The sequence below is a fragment of the Poecilia mexicana genome, unplaced genomic scaffold, assembly GCF_051168715.1.
Source record: "Poecilia mexicana isolate PSO_F unplaced genomic scaffold, ASM5116871v1 scaffold_6, whole genome shotgun sequence".
Classification (NCBI taxonomy): Eukaryota; Metazoa; Chordata; class Actinopteri; order Cyprinodontiformes; family Poeciliidae; genus Poecilia; species Poecilia mexicana.
The window spans coordinates 5,862,172-5,885,047 of NW_028263375.1; the positions used below are offsets into that span (position 1 = coordinate 5,862,172).

General features: G+C 38.4%; 1 protein-coding gene across 3 annotated transcripts; it reads left to right on the forward strand.

Annotated features, from left to right (window-relative positions):
* The first annotated feature begins 4,800 nt into the window (after positions 1-4,800).
* det1 (DET1 partner of COP1 E3 ubiquitin ligase) lies at positions 4,801-12,151 on the forward strand. 3 transcript variants are annotated; one of them, XM_088006125.1, is made up of 9 exons: positions 4,801-5,000; positions 6,391-6,670; positions 7,159-7,425; positions 7,496-7,708; positions 8,661-8,884; positions 8,969-9,098; positions 9,538-9,728; positions 10,654-10,845; positions 11,582-12,151. In XM_088006125.1, the coding sequence occupies exons 2-9, from the start codon at positions 6,422-6,424 to the stop codon at positions 11,769-11,771; spliced, it is 1,656 nt and encodes a 551-aa protein (XP_087862251.1). In that variant the 5' UTR covers positions 4,801-5,000; positions 6,391-6,421; the 3' UTR covers positions 11,772-12,151. The 3 variants fall into 3 exon arrangements, with proteins under 3 accessions (XP_087862251.1, XP_014852406.2, XP_087862250.1); XM_014996920.2 differs by having other exon boundaries at positions 4,802-5,000; positions 6,338-6,670; XM_088006124.1 differs by having other exon boundaries at positions 4,802-5,000; positions 6,341-6,670.
* Positions 12,152-22,876: the final 10,725 nt, after the last annotated feature.

The window sequence follows — 22,876 nt, forward strand, 5'->3', positions numbered from 1 at the left end:
AACCATGAGTATCTGTCTGTAAATGCTCTACACTTAAACAACAACCAATCCGACCGATAATAGCGTAACACTACAAAACATACAAGAGAAACACGGCATTTCAGTCGGAAATTGCAACACCAGCGACAGCTGCGTCTAATTAACTGAGCTTACTAGCTTAACCTAAACAGTTAACTCTAGCTCTGCATAATACGAACAAACCACACTAAGCGACCATAACATTCGACAAGACAATATACAAATACAGCTCTTAGACATCAACAGTACCACTTACATTCAATGGACGCACACGATATAAAGAGGTAACAAATCTGCCTTGAGAGCCGCCCCACTGAATGCTCATGTCCATAAGTGAAGTATAAACAAGAAGCCACCCAGTGGAAGAAAAAGGCATTACACATGAAACACCTAGATAAAGAAAAACAAACTTAAGGGCTGGAACAAATAATTAACAATCTTTTGTACAGAGGTATTGTGTCTATACAAAGTGTATAGATACAATGTATAGACCATTGTGTCTATACACTTTCAAAATAAAGTTCTAATTAAATCAGAAGCTAATAAGCAAATTTTTGGATTCAAGCATCATTAGTTTATATTTTAATTGAATTCCTTTGTGTCAAACACAATGTAAAATAAAAAAAAAACATTTTTGTTTATGTTTGTTTATGTTATTTGTTGAAACTTCATGTTTTTGTACTTCCATCTGAGTCTCTACTGTTTCTAAAAACAGTTGATGTGGTTAAAAATGTTTTACAGCAATAAGTTAATGTTTTTTTTTGTTGTTTTTTTGTGTCTGTCTGAAAACAAGTCGTTTCAAAAACCTCCTGAATGAGTACTGTCCTGTTACCTAGCAACCCTATCTGAACTCAGCCCGTTACCTAGCAACCCTATCTGAGCCCAGCCCATTACCTAGCAACCCTATCTGAGCCCAGCCCGTTACTTAGCAACCTCAGTTGAGCCCAGCTCGTAACCTACCAACGAGCCCAGCCCGTTACCTAGCAACCCTATCTGATCCCAGCCCGATACATAGCGACCCCAGCTGAGCCCAGCCCGTTACCTAGCAACCCCAGCTGAGGGGTTACATAGCAACATAGCTGGGGTTGTTGCTGGGCTCAGCAACCTCAATTGAGCCCAGCCCGTTACCTAGCAACCCCAGTTGAGCCCAGCCCATTGGAGGTCAAGCTCCAGCGCAGTTGCACAATTGTGTATTTATTTGCAGCTATTTTCACATGTATGAAGTGAAAACGTTGAGTTGAGGGGCGTGGCCAACAGCAGCTTATTTGCATAAAAGTGACAAGACTCCCTAAAACAGTTCAATCTGAGAGGAGCTAAAAATAAGAAGAACTGAGGAGGTGAAATCTCATGTTCTGAGATTTAGTGAAAAAATTTAATGAGCGTGTTTTTTATTTCCATTATCCTAACTAGGTCACCTTTAAACACCAAATGGCATGGTGAATTAGAGGCTATGATCACTCAGCAGGTCTTGATGCTCAATTCCTATTTTTTGGTGAAATCAGATTTTTTTTTTTTGTGGTTGTTCATTCTACTTACAACTTAATACATCTACAATAGATGCATCAGAACAGACCAAAAATAGATTTTTTTACTTTACATTTTCATCTCCAGTGAAGATGTAACCTAAAAAATATTGCAGGACAGTCTCTGGACAGAAGAACATTGTACAAATCAGAGACTACACCCTTTCAACCAAAGTGGCTTGTGACTTTTGGGGGTTGCATTTATTTGAGCAAATTACTATAATAAAAAATTCCAGTTGCCCTGCTCCAGTCTTGTCCTCTAATTCACTGACCTGCAGAGAAGGACAGGAAATAAAAGCGTACTTTAGAGGTTTCCGGACCTCTTCCGGCTCTGGTCCGTGCACGGCTGAAACACAAAAAGCTGCATCTTCCCGTCCCCCCCTCAGCCCCCTGTGGTCCCTTCTTCTGCAAGAGGCTGCCGGACCATAATGCATTTGCGATCACAGTAATTTCTCTGTAAAAAGCTGAAATCTTCCACTGTCACAAAAAGACATGAAAAGTTCAGGTGCATACGGATTGGAAAGTTACAGTCTAAAAACGTCCTATTGTGCTCTGAAATTACGCTGGATGGAAAAGTTAAAAGCTTTTGTTAAATGCCAAACAGAACTGTCTGCGATGAAAAGATGGGGGAAGAGAGGAAGTGGTAAAACAATGCGTCTCGATTTGCTTCCCAAGCTTAGAATAACCTTTTCTAAGTGCCTTTTTTCTATATAGGAGCTTCACGCTATATTCTTAATGCAAATGCTCTTTTACAACAACAAAAAAAATTATAATGATGATAATCACTGCAATTCAGGAGCTTGTTCTATGTTCAACTCCATTATTCACTTTTCCAAAGCACTCTGGCCTTTCTCCTTTAAACTTTTAAAACATGGCCTTCCTGCATTTCTTCCCTCTGAGCCGCTGAAAGGAACTTAAAAGTTTTCCAGCGTCTCCATTTTGCAGGAAAGGGTGCTTGGACCTGAGAGCGTGCAGTCAAGAGCAAAATGTGTTTCACCTGCGAAAGAGGTGTGAACAGGGGCAGCAAGAATGGACAGCGTGCATTTTGGGTTGTGAAAAGCCCTCAAGGAGGAAAATAATATCTAAAAAAGCGACTGTCTTTTTGAAAAAAGTGCTCAGAAACACTCAGATGTAACTCTGTTCTTCACAGGCTGATGCTAAAAGCTAAGGCGAGCGTCCGGCGTGCTGAGCGGCTTATTAGAGGGACAATAACCGCAGAACAGCCGCAGGATAGTGCGTGGTTCTCACCCTGTGCAACACACACACACTCACACACACACCTGCACATGTGCATGCAGACCACCTGCGCTGCTAACGCCTGTGCACGCCTGAATGCAAGCATGGAGGCTCGCTCGTCCACGTGTTGAGGCGAAGGTTTAATCAGCCGCAGATGAAAAGGAAAATGCCATTAGATTTTTAAAGTGGATAATTTCACATTCTTCTCTCCATTCATTTCTTCATTTTTCTTTTCAAGCTCGCCTTTTATGCCCGATACATGTGCTTTTATGGAAAATTACGACATTTAATCGAGACTCTTCGGTCAGAGATAATTGCGCTAAGAACCATTAGCGCCTGTCCAAGACCGATGAACTTTTTTCTTTTTTCTTTTTTTGTCTCCTTTCTTTTGCGGAGATGTTCCCTGCCTGTGAGAACATGCTCCACAGAAAGAGGATAATCGTAATTTAATTATCTGCCATTATGGGGAGCAAAACGCAGGTCGCCTCGGGGTCGCATATGCTGCATGCTGTTATAAACAAATCAGTTAAATAAATTACGCTAAACAAACCAGCCTGTCATATACACTCCAGGTACTGCAGCCGGAGGTCTGTTGTTTATTTCTGATTTTTTTCCTTTTTTTCTCTCCCTTTTTCTTTTTCTGCCAATTTTACGCAAAGCAATTATAATCATATTGAACGTTTTCTGGGGCACTCGTGCTCCTCACCTGCTAACCTCCATGCCCCCCCCACCTGATCAGTAAATTGGCATCTCAGTGAGATCAGCAGGTGTAAATTTGCCCTACATTTTTTTTCTCTCTTTTTTTGGCCACAATGAGGTTTTTCCTGAAAATTGAATCTCATTTATGTTCAGTGCACTGTGATCCCCAGAGGCTCATAATTCATTAGTTGCTCTTGTTTTTACATTAAATATATGTAAAATATTGGGAATTTCAACACAAAATTCAGTTTGGATTAATTTACATGGAAAGTAAAACGTCAAATGAAGTTGGGAACATGGAGCGTTTTAATATCAGAACAGTCAGATGCTTAACGCTTGTTTTCCATCTGATAGATTTGGTTCGGTTGGGAACCAAAGTTTTAACATTTGTTATATTTTCAGCTGCTGCGGTTCTCTTTCTCACTGCACTGACTCAAAGAAACCAAACCCTTTGAGAAAACTGTTCCCGTCCTTGCCTGTGGGGGCGCTGCAACAAAATCTACTGAAGGAAACAACATGACAACCTCTGAAGAAGACAGTGGGCGCAATCTCTCATAGACATAATATAAGACTCTTATATTATGTCTATGCAATCTCTTGCTTTGCAAAATTTACATAACAATGGAGTGACATTGGATTTTAGCGGTCCATGAGCCATTTATTTTGCTACAAATGTTCTGGTGAAATGTCCCAGGTACAGATTAGGTTCTTCCGATGTTGTGTTCCATTCCGGCTCTCCCACTGCGCTCTCCTTTCTTTCATATGGGAAATTAGGCAGATTCACCTAAATTTTTATTTTTATGATAGTGACACAGTGTGGCATTATCTAAAATTACACCAGTCAAAGGCAATATGATAAACAACTATTCTAAAGTTAGCCTTCCTGTGTTTACTCTGCAGAGTCCAGAACAGAATGGACCATTATGCATCATCAACCCATCAGTGAAAAAATGGCGACGTCCAAGGGTGAAAAATATAGCAAAAGATGTACATTTTTGAAGTAATTATGAGTTTTGGCATATCACAAGTCGATTTTTAGGTTATAGGAAAATTGGAATATATTTAGGCCAACATGTTCAACTAATCCTGGATCCAAAAAAATGGTTGCAAATATATATATTTTTATTTTTCTCTTTACCCTATTTTCCACCCTGTAAAGTTTATATTATTATACTTTAATTCCGTACGCTAGGAGTGCTTGAAAATCAAGCTTTTGTTTGTGCCCACAATTTTATCTAATAAATCTGACCGTTTGAATTCACTTTCGATGAGAAACTGTAATACCACTTTCTGTCTGTAGCATAGGTGGTGGCGCTGTGACCCGCAGTCGTCTTCTTCGTTTCCTGTCCGCTTCCTTAACAACAAACAGAGCAAAAGCTCTAGATTTTCTCGGACTGTTTGAGGAAATATGGTTCATAAGCGCTACCTTTGCACTTAGTTTGGGATTTTATGATATAAATGACGCCGGATGTCTCAGTTTAAGTGGAGTGAGATGCCGAAGATCTTGAAATTGACTCATTAACGGTAAGCTTTTATCGAAGTTAAGCCTCATTTTCTGCTAAAATTCATGAACTTGGGGGAACAGACAGCAAGTCAGTTCACTCAGGCAGACATTAGATTGTAAATTAATTGGTATTTATGTCAAATTAGAGAAGTATTATGTTTATGCTGAGAGTTTAGGGGTAATATTTAGCTTTAATGACAAATGAATTACAAAGAGGAGCTGCAGCCCTTCACATTTAGCCAGCTTTGTTTCCTTTAGCTCATGAAAGGGTTTACATCTCTTTTAGTCAGAAAGGCCTTTAATAAAGTAGTTTTTATTGCACCATTTGGTCTAAAACATGCATTTATATTCTGAGTTTCATTAATTTAACCAAAGACGTTCTGCTGTTGATGGAAGAGTCACATATTTGTTTCATTCACTATTTGCTTCACTCTGTGTCTCTCTGTGTTTTGACTGTTTTTATTTTATATTTCTTTTGCTTGTTTTGTTTGTTTGTTTTTAGTTATGTTTCAGATATTTGAAGATAACATAAAAAAATCTTTGTCTTCTGACATTAAATCAGACGAGGGTTTAGTTTTATTTTCTAATACCAAAATAAAGACAGAAAGAATTGTTTTATTGTTTTTTTTTACTTAATTTGCATTTTCTCAGTACTTAGTAGAAACTCTGTTGAAAGTGTGACTCGCCATAGTTTTCTGACATTTTAGCAACAAAATGCACCGATTAATATCTGCATCGGTCCCGATATTGAAAAAAATTCTTGATCAGGTAAGTGACAATGTTCCCCATCCATAAGGGCAGATCTATTCAGTCTAATTCTATACTTTGAGCTCTAAGCAATATCATGTTTTATTATTTAATTTACATTATATTTAGAATCCCTAATTGCACTTTCTGAACTATTTGAAAGAAGGTTTGTTGCAGTTTATGTTTCACCAAGGTATTCAATCTATTGTTTTTTTTGTTAGATTTTATTATTTACATTACATTAGCTGTTATTCTCCTAGTTGCCCTGACTGAATAAATTAAAGTTGTCTTACATCTTTAAACAAGCTTGTGATGCTATTGGTGTATTCAAGCATGCGGTAATAGTGCAGTTATCAAATAAATTTGTAATTCAGCGTAGTTATGTCTGGGTTTTTTAAAAAAAGGAAACATCTTCAGAACTGTTTTTCTGTATCGGATCGTATTGGCCAATGCTAAACCTTAGATATCGGTATCAGACTTGAAAAAGTGGATCGGTTCATACCTAATTTTGTCTCATCACTTACAGAACTGGTGTAACTGGGTCAGGTTTGTTGGCCTCCTTCGTAGCAGCATCACCGGTTCTTATTGTTCCTCTTCTGTCCTTCCACAGCAGACGGGACAATGCTAACTCATTTTTCTTACCTGATCACCCGTCTAACGTAGCGACGTTTGAAACGGTTCTCTGATTGCCACCATGGAAGAGGACGTCCTGACCCTGAAGCCCAGGCGGATCCAGAACCAGAACGTCGTCTACCGCCTGGAGAAGCGAAGGGTCTGCTCCGGTCGACCCGGGGCCCACTGGTACCGGGTTCGCTGCTTTCACCAGAACCTGTTCCCAAACTTCACCGTGGTGAACGTGGAGAAGCCACCCTGCTTCCTCAGGAAGTTCTCACCGGATGGACGCTACTTCATCGCCTTCTCCTCGGACCAGACGTCGCTGGAGGTAAGAGGAGAATCCTGAATCGTTTCAACCATTTTAGCTTTATTTGTCGTTGTAGTCCTGCATCAAAAACCTGTTGGTACTCAAAAAGACAAAACAGCTATGAATAAAATCAAGTTAATGAAATAAAATGCCATAATTGTCGAGTATAAAGTTATAAATATAATAATAAATATGTATATTTACAGTTTTATTTTTCCCTAAGTAAATTAATCTTCCAGTGGAACTAGTGATTTTTAAACAAAACAATATTAAGGATTATTGACTTAAAACAAGCTCCCTTATCTTGCTGAACTGTTACTTCTAAGTTAGTTTTATGTTAATTCAAGTGTAATAAGATATTTGCACTAGAAACTAGACCAAAAATACTTGGTAAAATTTTATGTTTTTGTAGCGTATAAAAACAAAAACAAAGGATGTCATATCTATGACTTCAGTATGTTTTAGTTAGTTTTAGCTCTGAGCTGAATTTGGTTACTATTCTCTTTCAGATTTATGAATACCAAGGCTGCCAGGCAGCTCAGGACCTGCTGAGAGGCCAGGAAGGAGAGACTCTGTCCACCGCCAATGACCAGTGCTCCCTCAACATCCGCAGCCGCCTCTTCCAGCGCTTCTTCTCGCTGCTCCACGTCACCAACGTGGCTTCGAACGGAGAGCACCTGAACCGTGAGTGCAGCCTCTTCACCGACGACTGCAGATACGTCATTGTCGGCTCCGCCGTCTACGTCCCCGACGATCCGCCGCCGTACTTCTTCGAGGTAATGAGCTCCGGTTTGAGCGAAAAGCAGCCAAGTCCGGAGGTTTTATTTATAGCCAACGTTCCAACAGGTGTATCGCAACAACGAGTCAGTGACTCCCAACCCGCGGTCTCCACTGGAGGATTACTCCCTGCACATCATTGACCTGCACACCGGCAGGCTGTGCGACACCAGGTCCTTCAAGTGTGATAAGATCATCCTGTCTCACAACCAGGGCCTCTACCTCTACAGGAACATCCTGGCCGTGCTGTCGGTCCAACAGCAGACCATCCACGTCTTTCAGGTGAGCAGGTCGTCCCCTAAGGGGTTAAATCCTTCACTTGGGGATCAGCAACAGTGTTCAGATGGTTTAGGCAGCAGGGCAACTAAACTGGGCTAATTATTCTGGCTTGTTTAGGTGGTAAATGTGTCGTTTAGAATAAGCAATGATAACTGAAAGAAACAAAAAATGAATCTGAAAAGTGCATGTAAAGTCCTAGATGATCTGCAAAGTATTTCAGATATTTTAGAAAGTGGTGCAGCTCATCTGAACTAATTTTTCAGATTTATTTAGCTGAGAAATGGGTCGTTTAAAAAAGCGTTGTGAACTGAAGCAAAAAAAAATCTGAAAAGTGCGGCATGCATTTAAATTCCTTGATGATTTGCAAAGTTTTTCAGATTGTTCAGGCATCAGTGCAGCTTATCTGGACTTATCTTTCTGGTTTGTTATCTGAGAAATTTAAAACAAACATTGAAATGCGAAGCAAAAGAAATCTGAAAAGTGCAACATGCATTTAACTTTACCCCATTTATTAACATTACCCTGAATATAAACCAGTTCAACTTTGTTTTCTAATGTCAACTCAGTAGTAAACGTCTTTGGGTTTAATGTTCTCTGAGTATTAATCCAGATATTCTCTGAAGGCCTGAGGTTCTTTAGAGAACAACCAGCATTATGGAGACCAAGGGAAATATTTACTTATGTACTCCAGACTCCCCCTAGTGGTCTGGGGTTAAAAGACATAAAGTATGACGCATCTTTTCTTTAATTACTCCAAGTTCCTTCAGGAAGTTCCTTCTGATTTGATGGTCGACTCAACTAACTGAAATGGTGTTGCATTACGAGTGATGGATGGAAGAATGTCGTCCAGTTTTATTAAAAATATGTATTTTTCTTTACACAAAACATTTAATGTTTTTGTAGATATTTAAACACATGATCACCTGCTGCCTTTTGTCTCTTCTTCTGTCCTCAGGTGACGCCAGACGGGACGTTTCTGGACGTGAGGACGATCGGGCGCTTCTGTTACGAGGATGACCTGCTGACGCTGTCGGCGGTTTACGCAGAAGCTCAGGCGGAGAGCCAGACCGGCTTCCCACGGCTCTACACAGACAAAACCATCAACTCCCTGAAGCACAGGCTGCTGGTGTACCTGTGGCGGCGAGCCGAGCAGGACGGCAGCGCCACCGCCAAGAGGAGGTGACAACGCCGATTCACAAAGCTCCCATTCTTAGTTGAATGTGTCCGAGGCTTGTTAGGTTCTGATCCGAGTCGTTCCGTCAGGTTTTTCCAGTTCTTCGATCAGCTCAGGCGGCTCCGGATGTGGAAGATGCAGCTGCTGGACGAGCATCACCTCTTCATCAAGTACACCAGCGAAGACGTGGTGACGCTCAGAGTCACCGACCCGTCGCAGGTATGCATTCCTCCCCCGCCGCTCTTTGTGCCGATGCCCCGGTTTCCTCGGATGAGAATTTCCCCCTGCCGGGTTTCCAAGGAAACAATTGTCCAATGGATTCTGCTCAGTCCTAAGCTTCACTTGTCGCAGGAACAGAAGGATTTAATTAATCTACAGTTCATTTAAATGGAGTCTGAGTAGAAAAAACAAATGGAGAAATTTAATCAAACCTTCTCACTTCGTTTTCAACAGTTTTTTTTTCTTTGATTGATTGGTTGAGTACATGGATGGATGGATGGATGGATGGATGGATGGATGGATGGATGGATGGATGGATGGATGGATGGATGGATGGATGGATGGATGGATGGATGGAACAGAAAGTCTTTCTTCTTCTTATGTTTTTCTCTGAGCCTTTTGCGCTGTGTTAACCTTTGACCCCTGGTCTCCCTGCCAGCCATCGTTCTTCGTGGTGTACAACATGGTGTCCACGGAGGTTCTGGCCGTGTTTGAGAACACGTCGGACCAGCTGCTGGAGCTGTTTGAGAACTTCTGTGACCTGTTCAGGAACGCCACGCTGCACAGCCAGGCTGTCCAGTTCCCCTGCTCCGCCTCCTCCAACAACTACGCCCGCCAGGTCCAGAGAAGGTACCACTCCGCCGCTGCTCTGCCGCCGTGGTCCGAATGGACAGGATGTTTCACCGAGAGACGTTAGGACCAGGTAGAGATGCCCGGGGGGAGTTGAGCAGAAACAGGAAGGAGATCCAGGCCGTTAACCTGTTCAGCTAACCGGAGATCTGATTGAATTTCACCCATTCTGGTGACAAAACCCTTTATGGGAGGAAAAGCTTCGCTTGAGCTTAAAGGGACTTAAAGGGATTAAAAAGTCACATTTTACACATCAAATTTACATAATACTGCCTCTTTAAGAAAAAAAAACACCCAGTCTTTTTTTTTTTGTCTTTTTTTTTTTTTTTGCAATAAGTTGATATCTTTTTAGTGTATGCAAAACGAGTCGTTTCAAAAACTTACAGAATGTAACGTCACAAATCAGCAGGAACTGCCCCGTTACCTAGCAACCACAGCAAAGCCCACCCGTCGCCTAGCAACCCAAATGGAGCTCCAGTACATTTGGTTTGTTGGTTTGGTCACCATACAATGGCTGCTGGAAAAGACAAGAATTTTGTTGTTGACTTACCATCCAGATACCACTTGCTACATTCTTGTTGGTTGTGCAAGAGGCTCCGCTTCTGCTTTTCAAACATGTACAGTTGTATAGTTCTGCGTCTGTTTGCAGTGATTGTGTGTGAGTGTAAACTTTGGGTTGGGGGGACATGGCCAACAGCAGCTTATTTAGATTTAAAGAGACAGAGTCCCTAAAACAGCTGAAAATAGGCAGAACTTGATCAGACTAAAAAAAAAAAAAAAAAAAAAGATTTTTAATGAGCGTGTTTTGTATAGATCATAGACCTGTCCTAATCTGTTCGAGGAAGCATAATGGGTCACCTTTAGAGTGAAAAATAAAGCAGAAGAAAGGGGAACTGAAGTATTTTTCCCTGTTCTTCCTCCCCAGATTCAAAGACACCATAGTGAACGCCAAATATGGCGGCCACACGGAGGCAGTGCGGCGGCTGCTCGGTCAGCTGCCTATCAGCGCCCAGTCGTACAGCAGCAGCCCTTACCTCGACCTGTCGCTCTTCAGCTACGACGACAAGTGGGTGTCGGTGATGGAGAGGCCCAAGACCTGCGGAGACCACCCCATCAGGTAGCCACTCCAATCAGGGCGCGCACACCTCCGGATGGCGCAGCCCTGCAGTCAGGCTAATGGGGTTTACATAGAGATTACTTCAACTGAAACAGCTTCTAGGGTTTTATATGGCATTTAAAATCATCATAGAGGTTTGCTTTTACCTTTTGCTTCTTATCGTTTGCTCAGATGAAAGTGCAGAGATGCAGCTTTGCTCCTTTCAGATTAACAGTCAATCCTCCTGCTGCTTGTTTCCACCACGTATTTCATTCATCAACCGACTCTAATGTTTAATATATAAGTAAAAAACATAAATAAATAAATAAAAAATAATAGACTGAAATGCATTTTTAATAAAACTAAATCTACAAAAATTATAATAAAACAAGCAAATGAAACAATAGATAAAAAACATTTAATGAAGAAATATATTTAAAGAGAAACATAGAAAACAAAAATGTGTCAGATTAAAAAGTAAAAAAAATATTGAAATGCTGTTTATATTTAAAATACCGTTTTCTGTAAAAAATTTAAAAAAACTCAAATTCTGTGTGTATATATATATATATATATATATATATATATATATATATAGAAAAAAATAAAATCTATTAAATAAAAAATAACAAATGTGATCATATATAAATACTGTTTTTTTTCCATTTAAGGAAAATTAATTAAAATAAATTAATATAAATAAATAAAAAGACATGACTGGATGCAGCAGTTTAACGGAGCCGCTCTGCCTCTGCAGGTTTTACGCCCGTGATGCCGGGCTGCTGAAGTTTAAGATCCAGGCGGGCCTTCTGGGTCGACCCGTTAACCACGCCGTGCGGCGCCTGGTCGCCTTCACCTTCCATCCCTTCGAACCGTTCGCCATCTCCGTTCAGCGGACCAACGCGGAGTACGTGGTCAACTTCCACATGAGACACGTCTCCGCGTGACGGAGGAGAGTCGTCCTCCGCTCCTCACTCAGGGATCCTGGACATTTTTGTTTGCAAACGTCCAGACTCGAGTTTTCACTGGATTTTAAAGTCTAGACATAAAAACTCAGAGGAGATGTTCTCACAGCTGGATTTCAATATGAAACCAAAAAAGAAAAATGGGCAGATGGACGGATGATGTTGGATAAAGAACATTTGATTTTTTTTCCCAGACTTTAAAATACTTCCATACTTTTCCAGATTCCTTGGGATCCCTCTTTCCTTCTCTGCTTCCCCTGTTTCTTTCTCGTTTCCTGGTTTTTTAATTTTTTTTTATTGTTTTACTTTTTAATGTTGAACTCTACATATCCTACAGCCAATAAAATTAATTTGATTTTTAAGTTTTTATCACCAAGGAGGTTTGACTTTTTCTTCTCTAAAGAATCATAAATGTTCACCTGTTTTGGAGAATTGGAAGATAAATCTGTTTAGTTTTAGTTTTTTCCCATCATGCATCTAGCTTACATTGTAACACACACACACACATTTTACACTGTCAAAAATTAACAGCAATAATTTTTGTTATTTTGTCTGTATAAAGAGAAAAAGAGTTTTTTAAAGATCACAGTTTCAAAGCTGAATATTTTGTTTGCTAAAATTAAGTATTTAAAACCAAATATTTGGATCAACACTAAATATTTAGTTTGAAGCCAATGTTTAGCATGCTAACTAAATATTTGGAGTTTGACGTGATATTTTCTAGCAAATTAAATGTTTAATTTGTAAACTAAATATTTCGTTTGCTAGCTAAATACTTAGCTTCAAACCTAAATGTTTAGTTTGCTAACTATTTAGCAACAAAATATTTAGTGTGCTAATGAAAATGTAAGCTTCAAACTAAATGTTTAGCTTGATAATTAAGTATTTAGTTTGAGTCTGCTGTTTATAAACAGATTTATAACATGATGAAAATGACATTTCTTCACTCTTGATAGACTAAATAACAAATTATTGCTGTTAATTTTCAATCAAGTTATATCAATCAAGTTTATTTGTGTAGCACATTTCAACCAGTAACAGACATTACATTTTGTCAAGTACCACAGAGAAACAAAAACATCTAACAATAAAGCCTTTCGTACAAACTTTATTGCTGAACCTTATGGAAAAATATTAATTAAAATCTTCCAATAAGATTAAGATAATTTAATCAATCAAGTTTATTTGTGCAATCAATCAATCAATCAAATTTTATTTGCATAGCACATTTCAGCAGCAAGGCATTTCAAGGTGCTTTACATAATTAAAAAACAAAATAAAAACAGCATGTGACATTGAATAAAGAGTAAGAAAGAGAAAAGAAAAGAATAGAAAAAGTTAAAAACATACTTTTGTTAGGGAATTTAAGCGCCTGTCGTCGCCGGACTCCGCCGTCCGTTTAACACGGGTATTATCCAGGCCCCGTCGCCTAACAGGACAAGGTCTCCAACCTTGCAGCGCCAGGCTCCGTCCACCTATCATGCAGATTTTTGCGCTAGGACTTCGTCGTGCTACACTGATTTTTGTGCACTATTTGTGCAGCATATTTCAACAACGAAGCAGTTGGAAGTGATTTACTCTGTGAGAACATAAAAACCCCATAAACACATTAAATTGTCAATTGTGAAACAGAACAAAACAGAACAACATAACAGAAAATCATCGTTACACATCAAAATGTTGGTCAATGTTTCATTTATTATGTTTCAAAAGCAACTCTGACCAGGCAGGTTTTAGTCCAGATGTAAATTAACTCAGGTTTTCTGCTGTTTTTCAGTTTTCTGGAAGTTTGCTCCAGATTTTTGGTGCGTAGAAGCTGAATGCTGCTTCTCCATGTTTCTGATTCTGCTTCCCCAGAACCAGAAGACCTGAGAGGTTCTGGAAGGTGGATCCAACAACAGCTGATCTTTAATGTATTTTGTTGATTTATAAACTAACAGAAATATTTTTGAATGTGTATCTTTAAAAACCGCGCTCATACACACACAGAGAGCTAAAAACCGATTTTAGGTGTCGCTGGCTGTGACCCTGACGCCGATCCCTGCTGTCTGTTCTGCAGCGTATGGGATCATAACACTTCTGTTCTTTACTACATCCATCTGTTCTCCACCTGCTTAGCTCAAATGTATCATTAATCACACGTCGGCATGGACAGAAATCTGCAAATATGCAAATGGTCACAGCAGCAGCAGAGACCCTGGAGCTGCGCAGACATGTATAATAAACACACGAGGGGCCGAGAGGAGCCGAGAGGTGCAGCCGTCCGGCCAGCTGCAGAGGTGGAAAGCAGGTGCGGAGGGGATTAAGTGTTCTGCTGCCTCTAGTTACACAGAACAGCCGATTCACGTTTGTGTGTCCGACTGACTGAAGCGAAGCGTTTACTGCAGAGTAAATGCAGATGAAGGACTAAAAGAGGCCATGTTATGTCATTACAGTGTGTTTGTGTGACAACAAGCTGTGATAATCAACTAATTATGGGAAACTGGCATGGCGGGAGGACACACAGCAAACAGGTCACATATAAGAGATGCAGGAGCGCCAGAAACTGGAGTTTTCTCAGTGAAAATCATTTGTTTTCAGATTCAAACATACTTTATTGATCCCAAAGGGAAAGTAAATGTTGTTGTAACTCATTAACTCAAATTCTTCAAAGAGTTATTGCAGATGCTGATGGCTATTGGCAGGAAAGATCTCTCATAGCCTGCGACAGACTGGCTACCTGTCCAGGGTGACCCCACCTCTCATTAGCTGGAGATAGGCACCAGCAACCCTCCCGACCCCACTAAGGGATGAGGGTGTATAGAAAATGGATGGATGGATGGATGGATCTCTGAAGATGCCTCTGAATGAAGACACTCTGTTTTCCCAACACAGTCCCATGAAAAGGATGGTCGGGGTCGTCATTTTATGCATTGCCATCTGTTGAGACTTCAGAGGTTCTTTACAGAAAAATCAGCATCATTTACACTGTAAAAAAAGAACATTTTACAGTAAAATGTGGTTGGCAAAATTCCACTGTAAATTTACGGGTAAAACATATTTTTCTTTCATTGCAAATGCTGGAGTCGATGTTTTACTGTAAAAATGTTTTAACTAAAGGAAAATAATATTTTTTCTAAAATCAACATAAAAATATAAAATTAATGTACAAGTGTAAAATATATAAATGACTGTTTTCACCAGTTAATCAACAGCTTTAAATTGTTAATAGTTAACAGATGTTTCCTGTCAATTTGACTGTTTATCACTGTTAAACATACAAAATGTTTTTACAGTGTACTAGCCTGCATTAGTTTTGAGAGGCTGATCATCTGCTGGATAAATATTTAGTTTGGAGCTAAATTATTTCTAAGCCAATTATTTAGCTATTGTTTAGCCTGCTAACTATACAATTAGTTTGTACCTATAGTTTGTAAGCATATTATTTAGCTAGCTATTTAGTTTGTAAACTAATTATTTAATCTACTAGCTAAATATACAGGCTTAAATTGGATATTTAGCTAGTTAGCAAAACAGTTAGCTTGCTAATAAAGATTTTAGCTAGCAAGTAAAATATTTAGCTTCTTATCTAAATGTTCGCTCTGTAAACTAAACATTTAGATTGGAACTAAATAGTTTGTAATCAAATTATTTAGCTAAATGTCTAGTTGATTAACTAAATATTTATCCTACAGTTAAATATTTAGAATTAAGGTAAGTATTTAGGTTGCTAACTGCATGGTTAGCTCGCAAGTAAAATAGCTAAATGCTTCTTAGTGTCAAACTGGCATTCAAGACACTGTGGGTTTACAAATCAAATACTTAGTTTGAAGATAAATAGTTTATAAGGATATTTAGCTAACTGTTGAGTTTATAAACTAGAAGTTTGCCCTGCTAACTAAATATTTAACTGTTTAATTCGAAAACTGAATATTTAGCCCGCTAGCTAAATATCTAAATATTTAGCTTGCTAACTAAATATTTAGCTAGGCAGTAAAAAACTTTTCAACTTTTGGAGCTCAGAAATGTCCTTGCTTTTTCTGAGGTTAAAAAATCATTAGTTTGGCATAAATTTACTTATCCTTTTTTCTATGTACAATGAACCTAATTCACCATCTTAATTTAGCTTATTTTTTCCACTTGACATTATTTTCTGTTGCTCCACCGTCTCTACACATGTATAGATTTTCGTGATCTCATTCGGGACCTTGTGGGGTTAAAGTTCAAGCCAAACTCTCTTGAACAGGACAGAAAACAAACCGCTCCAGATAAAAATAATAAAAAACGAAACAAAAGACGCTCCTGTATCCGTCTCATTCCTGAGAACCAGGTAAAACTCGGAGCCTTCTCCCTGACCTTCGCTGCCATGGCAACATAACCGCTCTCTGCTTTCTAATTGCTGTTGTCTTGGCAACAGCGCACGCAAAAAAAAAAAAAAAAAAAAAAAAGCGTCCAGAATCCTGAGTGTTTCCTGTTCCAGCGTCCCTCGCAGAAACGCCTCGAACCACACACACATTTCTCCAAGCTGTCGCAGCAGAACTGACCCTGAACCGCAGGCTGGGCTGTTTTTCTTTTAGCTTCACAGGAATAACTGTGAGGTATCGCCTTTTTTCTTGAGTTTCTGCCCTTTCCATGATGACATTTCACTTGCTTATTCTCAAAGGGGAATAAATAGTTCAAGGCGTATTGACTGTGAGAGGTTAAAAATAAAAATAAAAAATAAACTGAAGAGATTCTAAAATAATTAGTATTTCCTGGAGCAACACCATAAACCTAAAGTCCAAATCTAATTCCTCTCCTTTAAAGCCTGAGAAGACCTTAGAGAGATGTTGACTGGCTCATAAAATAAATGGTTTATAAATATAAACTCTTTTCATCCAGATGATGTTCCAGCAGGGAGAGGTTGCAGGGTTCAGCTTATTGAAAGAAAAAGATTTTCAAACCTTAAAAAAACTCATTTTTTCTGTATTTCTGCACAAAATAATCAGATGAATTCAAGTCAGTGGAGTGAGATCAACTCAGCTGAAAATACTGATCTGATCAAACTGATTGATTATTATTATTTATGTTATCATCTGGTTGGAAACTATGTGAGTTTTCAGAATCAGCTTTACAAGACTTTGATTTCATGCAACAACAAATAAACAAGTTAGTTTTCTTGTATTTCAAGTGTACAGAGAAACTAGACCAAAAATACGTTTTGTGTTTTTACAGTGTATGACCGACCGAGAGGAACAAAAGCCTACATTTTAATAATGGCTGGTTACCGATCTTTAAAAATCCTGACCTGCCGATTCTGAGTCTGCCCGATACCAATTAGTTGTTTTTACTGAAATGTTGCTACATGTAGCAAGAAAGTCGCAGAGTTGTCAAACCTCTCTCACTGCAGAGCAGAAGAGAGGAGAAGATATTTAGAGCTTTGCTGAGGTGAATCTGATCGGCTTGGCATGCAAGTATCGGCCAATTATAGATTTCCCAAAATTAAGGAAATCGGCACCAATACATTGCTGCACACCTAAATTATATATATAATGTGCAAACATATATATATATATATATATATATATATATATATATATATATATATATATATATATATATATATATGTTTGCACTTGAGTTTCACTGTAAACCAACTACCTGTGTTTACCTTCACCTGGATATTAGCTACACTGGTATTGTTTTTCTTTTCTTTTTTTTCTCGCTGTAACATATAAACTAGTGTCAACATTTCATTTCACACATCTATACGGCTTACTGAGACCCCCTGTGAAATCACACCACCCCCTAAAGAGCAGAAGGGAGGTCCAAGTATTGACAGCTAATATTTGATTGAGGGAAACAGGCGTCCTGTGACTCCTCCGCTCCTGTCTCGGTGCGTTATCACCTGTGTTTGACGTGCAGAGGTAGAGATGCTTCACTCTTTAGACTCCGCACCACGCTGGGGCAGATATACAGCCTAACTGTGGGAGATCGTTTCTAACTGGCTTCATTTCTGACTCGGTGACACCTGCGCACGTACAAACACTAATGTTTCCCAATAACACGCTCGCGCACGAACACCTGACTGAGCACCAGTCGGGGGGTTTCAGGTGGAAGTCCGCTGGGAAGGGTCTCACAGCAGGGTTGACCTAAAAATATAAAGTGGAGAGATGTCTTTTGTTTATGAACGAGCAGAGTGAAACCAGCAGAGCTGATGTAACAGAAAATACTTTGAATCACCTGGAGAAAATCACACGAGGTTAGCTAGCTGCGTCTCTCTCAGTTTGATAGTTTCATGCAGCGTTTCACTTTTCTTTTCCTTTACCGTGAAATAACAATGACAGAAATACATGACGATGTTCGTCCTCTAGGTACACAAACTTCACCATTCAGCCAAATAAACAAGGAGGTGAAACAAAAGAAATGTGTCTCTCCTCACTTTATCCGGGTTCAACGCCAACTTGTGGTGGCTCCGTATATTAGCACTTAAACTGTTATTAAAAAAAATTAAATGTTGCGTTTGCATATATTAGATAAATAAAAATAGCTAAAACCATAAGCTAGCATTAGCACGCTAGTTACTCCTAAAAGTTAGAATTCTAGCAAGAGAAATTTCTTTTTTTTAAAGAGTATAAGAACAAAATTCACAAATGTAGAGATGATATAAAGCATCTAAATTAACAAAAATCTTTAGTTCTTCAGTCTGGCATTATTACTGCAGTAGAGGTGGATGCTGCAGGAATTTGATGGAAGTTAACAAATACTATTGTCACTGTAGTTTTTTTTAATAAGAAGATGCCCAGAAGGAAGATAAAATGCTAGAGAACTGTAAAAAAAATCACAGGAATGAAAAAGAGTCAAAATCAACTGTCTACTTTCCTGTGTATGTATAGGCTAGCATTAGCATTTTAGCACAACCAGTTGCTACTATAGCAGTTCAAAATAGTGACAAAGAACATTGCATTTTGAGAAGCAAAAAGAACAGCACAGCTATTCTCTATAGGATGGTAGAAAAGTTGCCACATAGACTTTTATTTTCTTCAAAAGTCTAAAAGAAACGAAAACATTTGGATTAATTTTATAGCACCAATTCACAAGAAATAGTCATGAGGCATTTTGCAAAAAAGTTAATTCAATCTAATTGTACAGACAAATTCAGATCAATTACATACATTCAAAAATACCATTTAACAGCATCTTAAACCACATATTTAAAAAATGGTGTTCTTTGCTGCAGGTTTAACTTCCTGGAACATTTCACAATGGGCCACCACCCGAGACATGGTGCACTTCTGTCCTATCTGGTTGGGTTGTCATAGGAACCCAACCAGAAATGCAACCCAGCCATTTTCTAACTGGCTGGGTTTGTTGTCTTTGTGTAGCAATGTCTCTCAAAATAACCACTAAATGAAACGTTGCACCAGCAATACCACTCGTAAATCTCCTAAAAACCTGATGTAAACTTACGATTAAAGACATTAGATTTTGTTTTGAAATAGGACAGCAAAAGTTTCCCACAGAAAAGCTGACTTCCTGCATACTCATCTGGTGTTTCCCTTTGTAACAATTATGATAAATAAACAGAAGTAGCAGTAAATAACAGTAAATATAATTTTTAATTTAATATTATTTCAGCAGGTCACTTCAGCCCCCCTCACTCTGTGCTTTATGACCTATAATAAACTCTAATTTTAATATTTTGCTTCAGAAAACCACATATTGGCTATTAATAAGTAAATAGATCAGCTTCACTTTTATCAGGTATTTGTCTTAGGAAGAATGATTCAAATCATTATTCAAAGTAGGAACAGAAACCTTTAAGTTGTTTGAGGAAAAACAAACAAAAACTAGTAAATTCCTGAAGAAATTTCACCAGGGCCTGCCAAAGTGTGCCCGTTGGTTTGGACCCAGAGTTCTGATGCTAAAAATAAGCATCAATGCTAAGCTTGGCTAAATTGTAGTCAATAACCTGTGGAGAGGCAGAAGCATGTTGACTAACTTGTACTTGTACCATTCATTATCAATACATAAGCTAAAATTAGCCAAAATGCTAATGTTAGCAAGAAAGCTATCAGTAGCATGTGGAGCATCACTAGCATGTTGTCTGTCATTGACTTACTCCATTCAGTATACTAAACATGGCAAATAAGTAAGAAAATTAACAAATAGGTTATTTTAGGTAAAAGGCTAATGCTAATGCACTAGTCAAGGGCAGTGAAATGCTAATATTTGTGCTAATGTTAATTAGCACACTATCCTCACTATCCTGAGGAAAACAAACATAAAAATGGCTAATATTATTATTATTAACGTGGGAGGAATATTCCAGTAAGCTTCACACTAATTCAATGTGAAACAGTAGCTTGGTTAAAACAGTTATGTAAATCCCAAAGACCAATTGCTTGATGTAAAAATGGTCAAGGCTTTTATTTTGAAATTTTCAGTAAGCGTCATTTTAAATGGCCACACTAATCCAGTGTGTAACAGTGGTTGGGTTAAACCAGTTCTATACTAGCCCTCTGTTTTAACTGAGTGTTCGCCATAGTTAGAACTACAGACATGGCCATGTGTTTGTAGTCCAATCAGCAGCTGTGGCCTGTGTTCTGTTGCTATGGTAATTAATCCTCTCTGCCAAGAGACACACAGGGGGAGACATAGCTCCATCGGTTTGAGCCAACAAGTTTCACTCCAAAAAGCAGTCCGAACAACTCCTTCCCGTTCGGGAACCGTGATACGTATTTGAAAACCGTTATGAGAGGGCTATTTGTCGTCTCCGATAGTCCCGCGATTCATATCTCTACCTCACTCACAGTAATAACAGCGATGAGAGAAAAATGGTGTGCGCAGAGCTCTGAAATTTTTCGGAAATGTAAGGAAAAGACTTGATGAGAGCGTCAGATTACCCGGTCCCATGTCTTTGCTCTAAAGCACCTTGAAAGAAAAAAGTAAGCACTAGGAAAATTTCGAACACATTTTACAGGAGCAGGCTTGCGTATCAATGTCATGACTGACTTTGATACCGATAGAGCGATACCTGTAGGCGTGGAAGCGATTTAAAATTTATTTTTGCGTCAGAAATCCGCTCTTTTTCTCACTCTAGCAAAGCGGCAGCTGGTTTCAGTTACACTCTAATTTTACGAAAAATCGAAAACTTTGGGTCGCTTGGAGACGAGCTGTGGACAAACCGTAATTCGTATTGATGTACTGTCTTCACTTTAGAAGAGATCACGGACGTATCTCCAAACTGAAATTTAAATGGCATTTCTACGTCAATGTATGATGACGCAGAGATTCTTCAAAAATAGGGTATTTTAAGGATTGATTTTTTTTTACCTAACTCCATTGACTTTAATGGGATTTTGTGGGGGGGGGGGGGGGGGGGTTGTTCTTCACGAATTACGTCGCCATGGTAACTCCGAATCCCAATAAAAGTAATAGCTCCCTTCTCGAGATCGAGCCGCATGTTTTGATACCACTTTTGTGGGTACGAACCGCATTAACGGTGACGGAATAAAAATAAATGAATAAAGAAATAAATAAAGAAACGTCCTATTCGGTGTAGAACAATAGGTGCCTGCCATGCATTACATGGGTCACTACTCTTCCCTATGTAATGCTATGGGCAGGCCCCAACAAATACCTCTGTTTTGTCCTGTTTCAATGTAAATTTTTATTTTATGAACTATTTTTCTTTATTTTTTTGTTTCTTTTTTCATAGCTTCTTAAACATTTTTGTTTGCTAATCTTATTTTTTTCTGTTTAACTGTTTTATTATTTTGTCCAAATTTATTTTATTGTATCCCTCTAGTATTAGTTATTATATGATTGTTATTTATGTAATTTGTTTTCTTCTTTTTTATTTAAAGCTTTTTGCGTTTTGTTCAGTTGTTTTAAAAGTTGCCAACAATTAGAGCCTAATTGATCAAATTCCTGATTTATTCATTCTAACCCTCTTCCACCAAGTGATTTTTACATGTAAACTAATAAAATGTTTGTTGTTTATTCGGTGTATTGGCTGAATGAAGATGCAGCTCCCTGACCCCAGAGCCGTTTCGGCTACAGCGGTCAAAGTGCTTCCCCTGCTGGTCAAACAGTGACGCTGCAACCTGCCTGTTTAGGTTGTCACATTAATGGAGATTTTTAACGATTTTTCAGATTTTAGTGGCGTTTTACCTGCCTGATCAAACAAGGAGCAGATTTTAAAACTAAATTATTATCATATTTAGGTATTAAAAATAATTTATTTCAATTAATAGCTTTTAAATTAAATCCACCTGCAGTTAAACCAAATTACTTTTTTTTTCTTTCCAGAAAGATTATCTTTACAAGCTGACTTTGAGTTGTTATTGTAATTTTTTGACATGTTGGTGCTATCTTATCTTGACCCTGAAACTAAACCTCAGTATTTGACCGTTTTATATTCCGCTTACAGTACTGTTACTCCTTTCTTAAAATTAATTGGTGATTTTTAATGAAGTATTTGTTTTACTTGGACTTTAAAGAATCCATATATTTCAGATAGATCATAGGAGATCACATGTAACAAGTTTGACTCATTTATAGATTAACTTTAGCTTTGAATACATGGCTTAAAAACCAAACTGATTAATTAAAAAGAGCTCAAATATAATTAAACTAAAATATTTTAGCTGGTTGTGTTTTCTGTTCATCGTTGTGATAGTAGTTGGCTGTTTGTGCTTTACAATAAATTAAATTAAATTTAAATGAATCAAATGGAAATAAACTTTTTGAATTTGACCTGTTTGTATTAAATAAAAAGTACCCCATTACGACTTTATTTGTTAATTGGTGCCTTTTAATGAATAAATCAAATTAGTCAAACTTTAGTGATTCTGAATTATTAAAATGAAACAGTTCAACAGTAATCAACTTCCATCCATCTATTTATTCATCCATCCGTCCATCCATTCATTTTCTGGGTACCTTTGTCCCTATGGGGTCGAGTGCTGCCTATCTCCAGCCAACGTTTCGGGCGAGAGGCGGCGTTCACCCTGGACAGGTCGCCAGTATGTCGCAGGGCATAATCAACTTCCAATTTGTCCCATTTACATTGTACATTTTTAATTTTTAAAAAATTTGATTGAACTTAATTTGAATTTAAATGT

Coding starts and splice junctions, on each gene's coding strand:
- det1 (XM_088006125.1), top strand. CDS start 6,422: ATGGAAGAGGACGTCCTGACCCTGAAGCCCAGGCGGATCCAGAACCAG. Junction 7,709..8,660: donor AGACCATCCACGTCTTTCAG/GTGAGCAGGTCG, acceptor TTCTGTCCTCAG/GTGACGCCAGACGGGACGTT. Junction 10,846..11,581: donor TGCGGAGACCACCCCATCAG/GTAGCCACTCCA, acceptor CTGCCTCTGCAG/GTTTTACGCCCGTGATGCCG.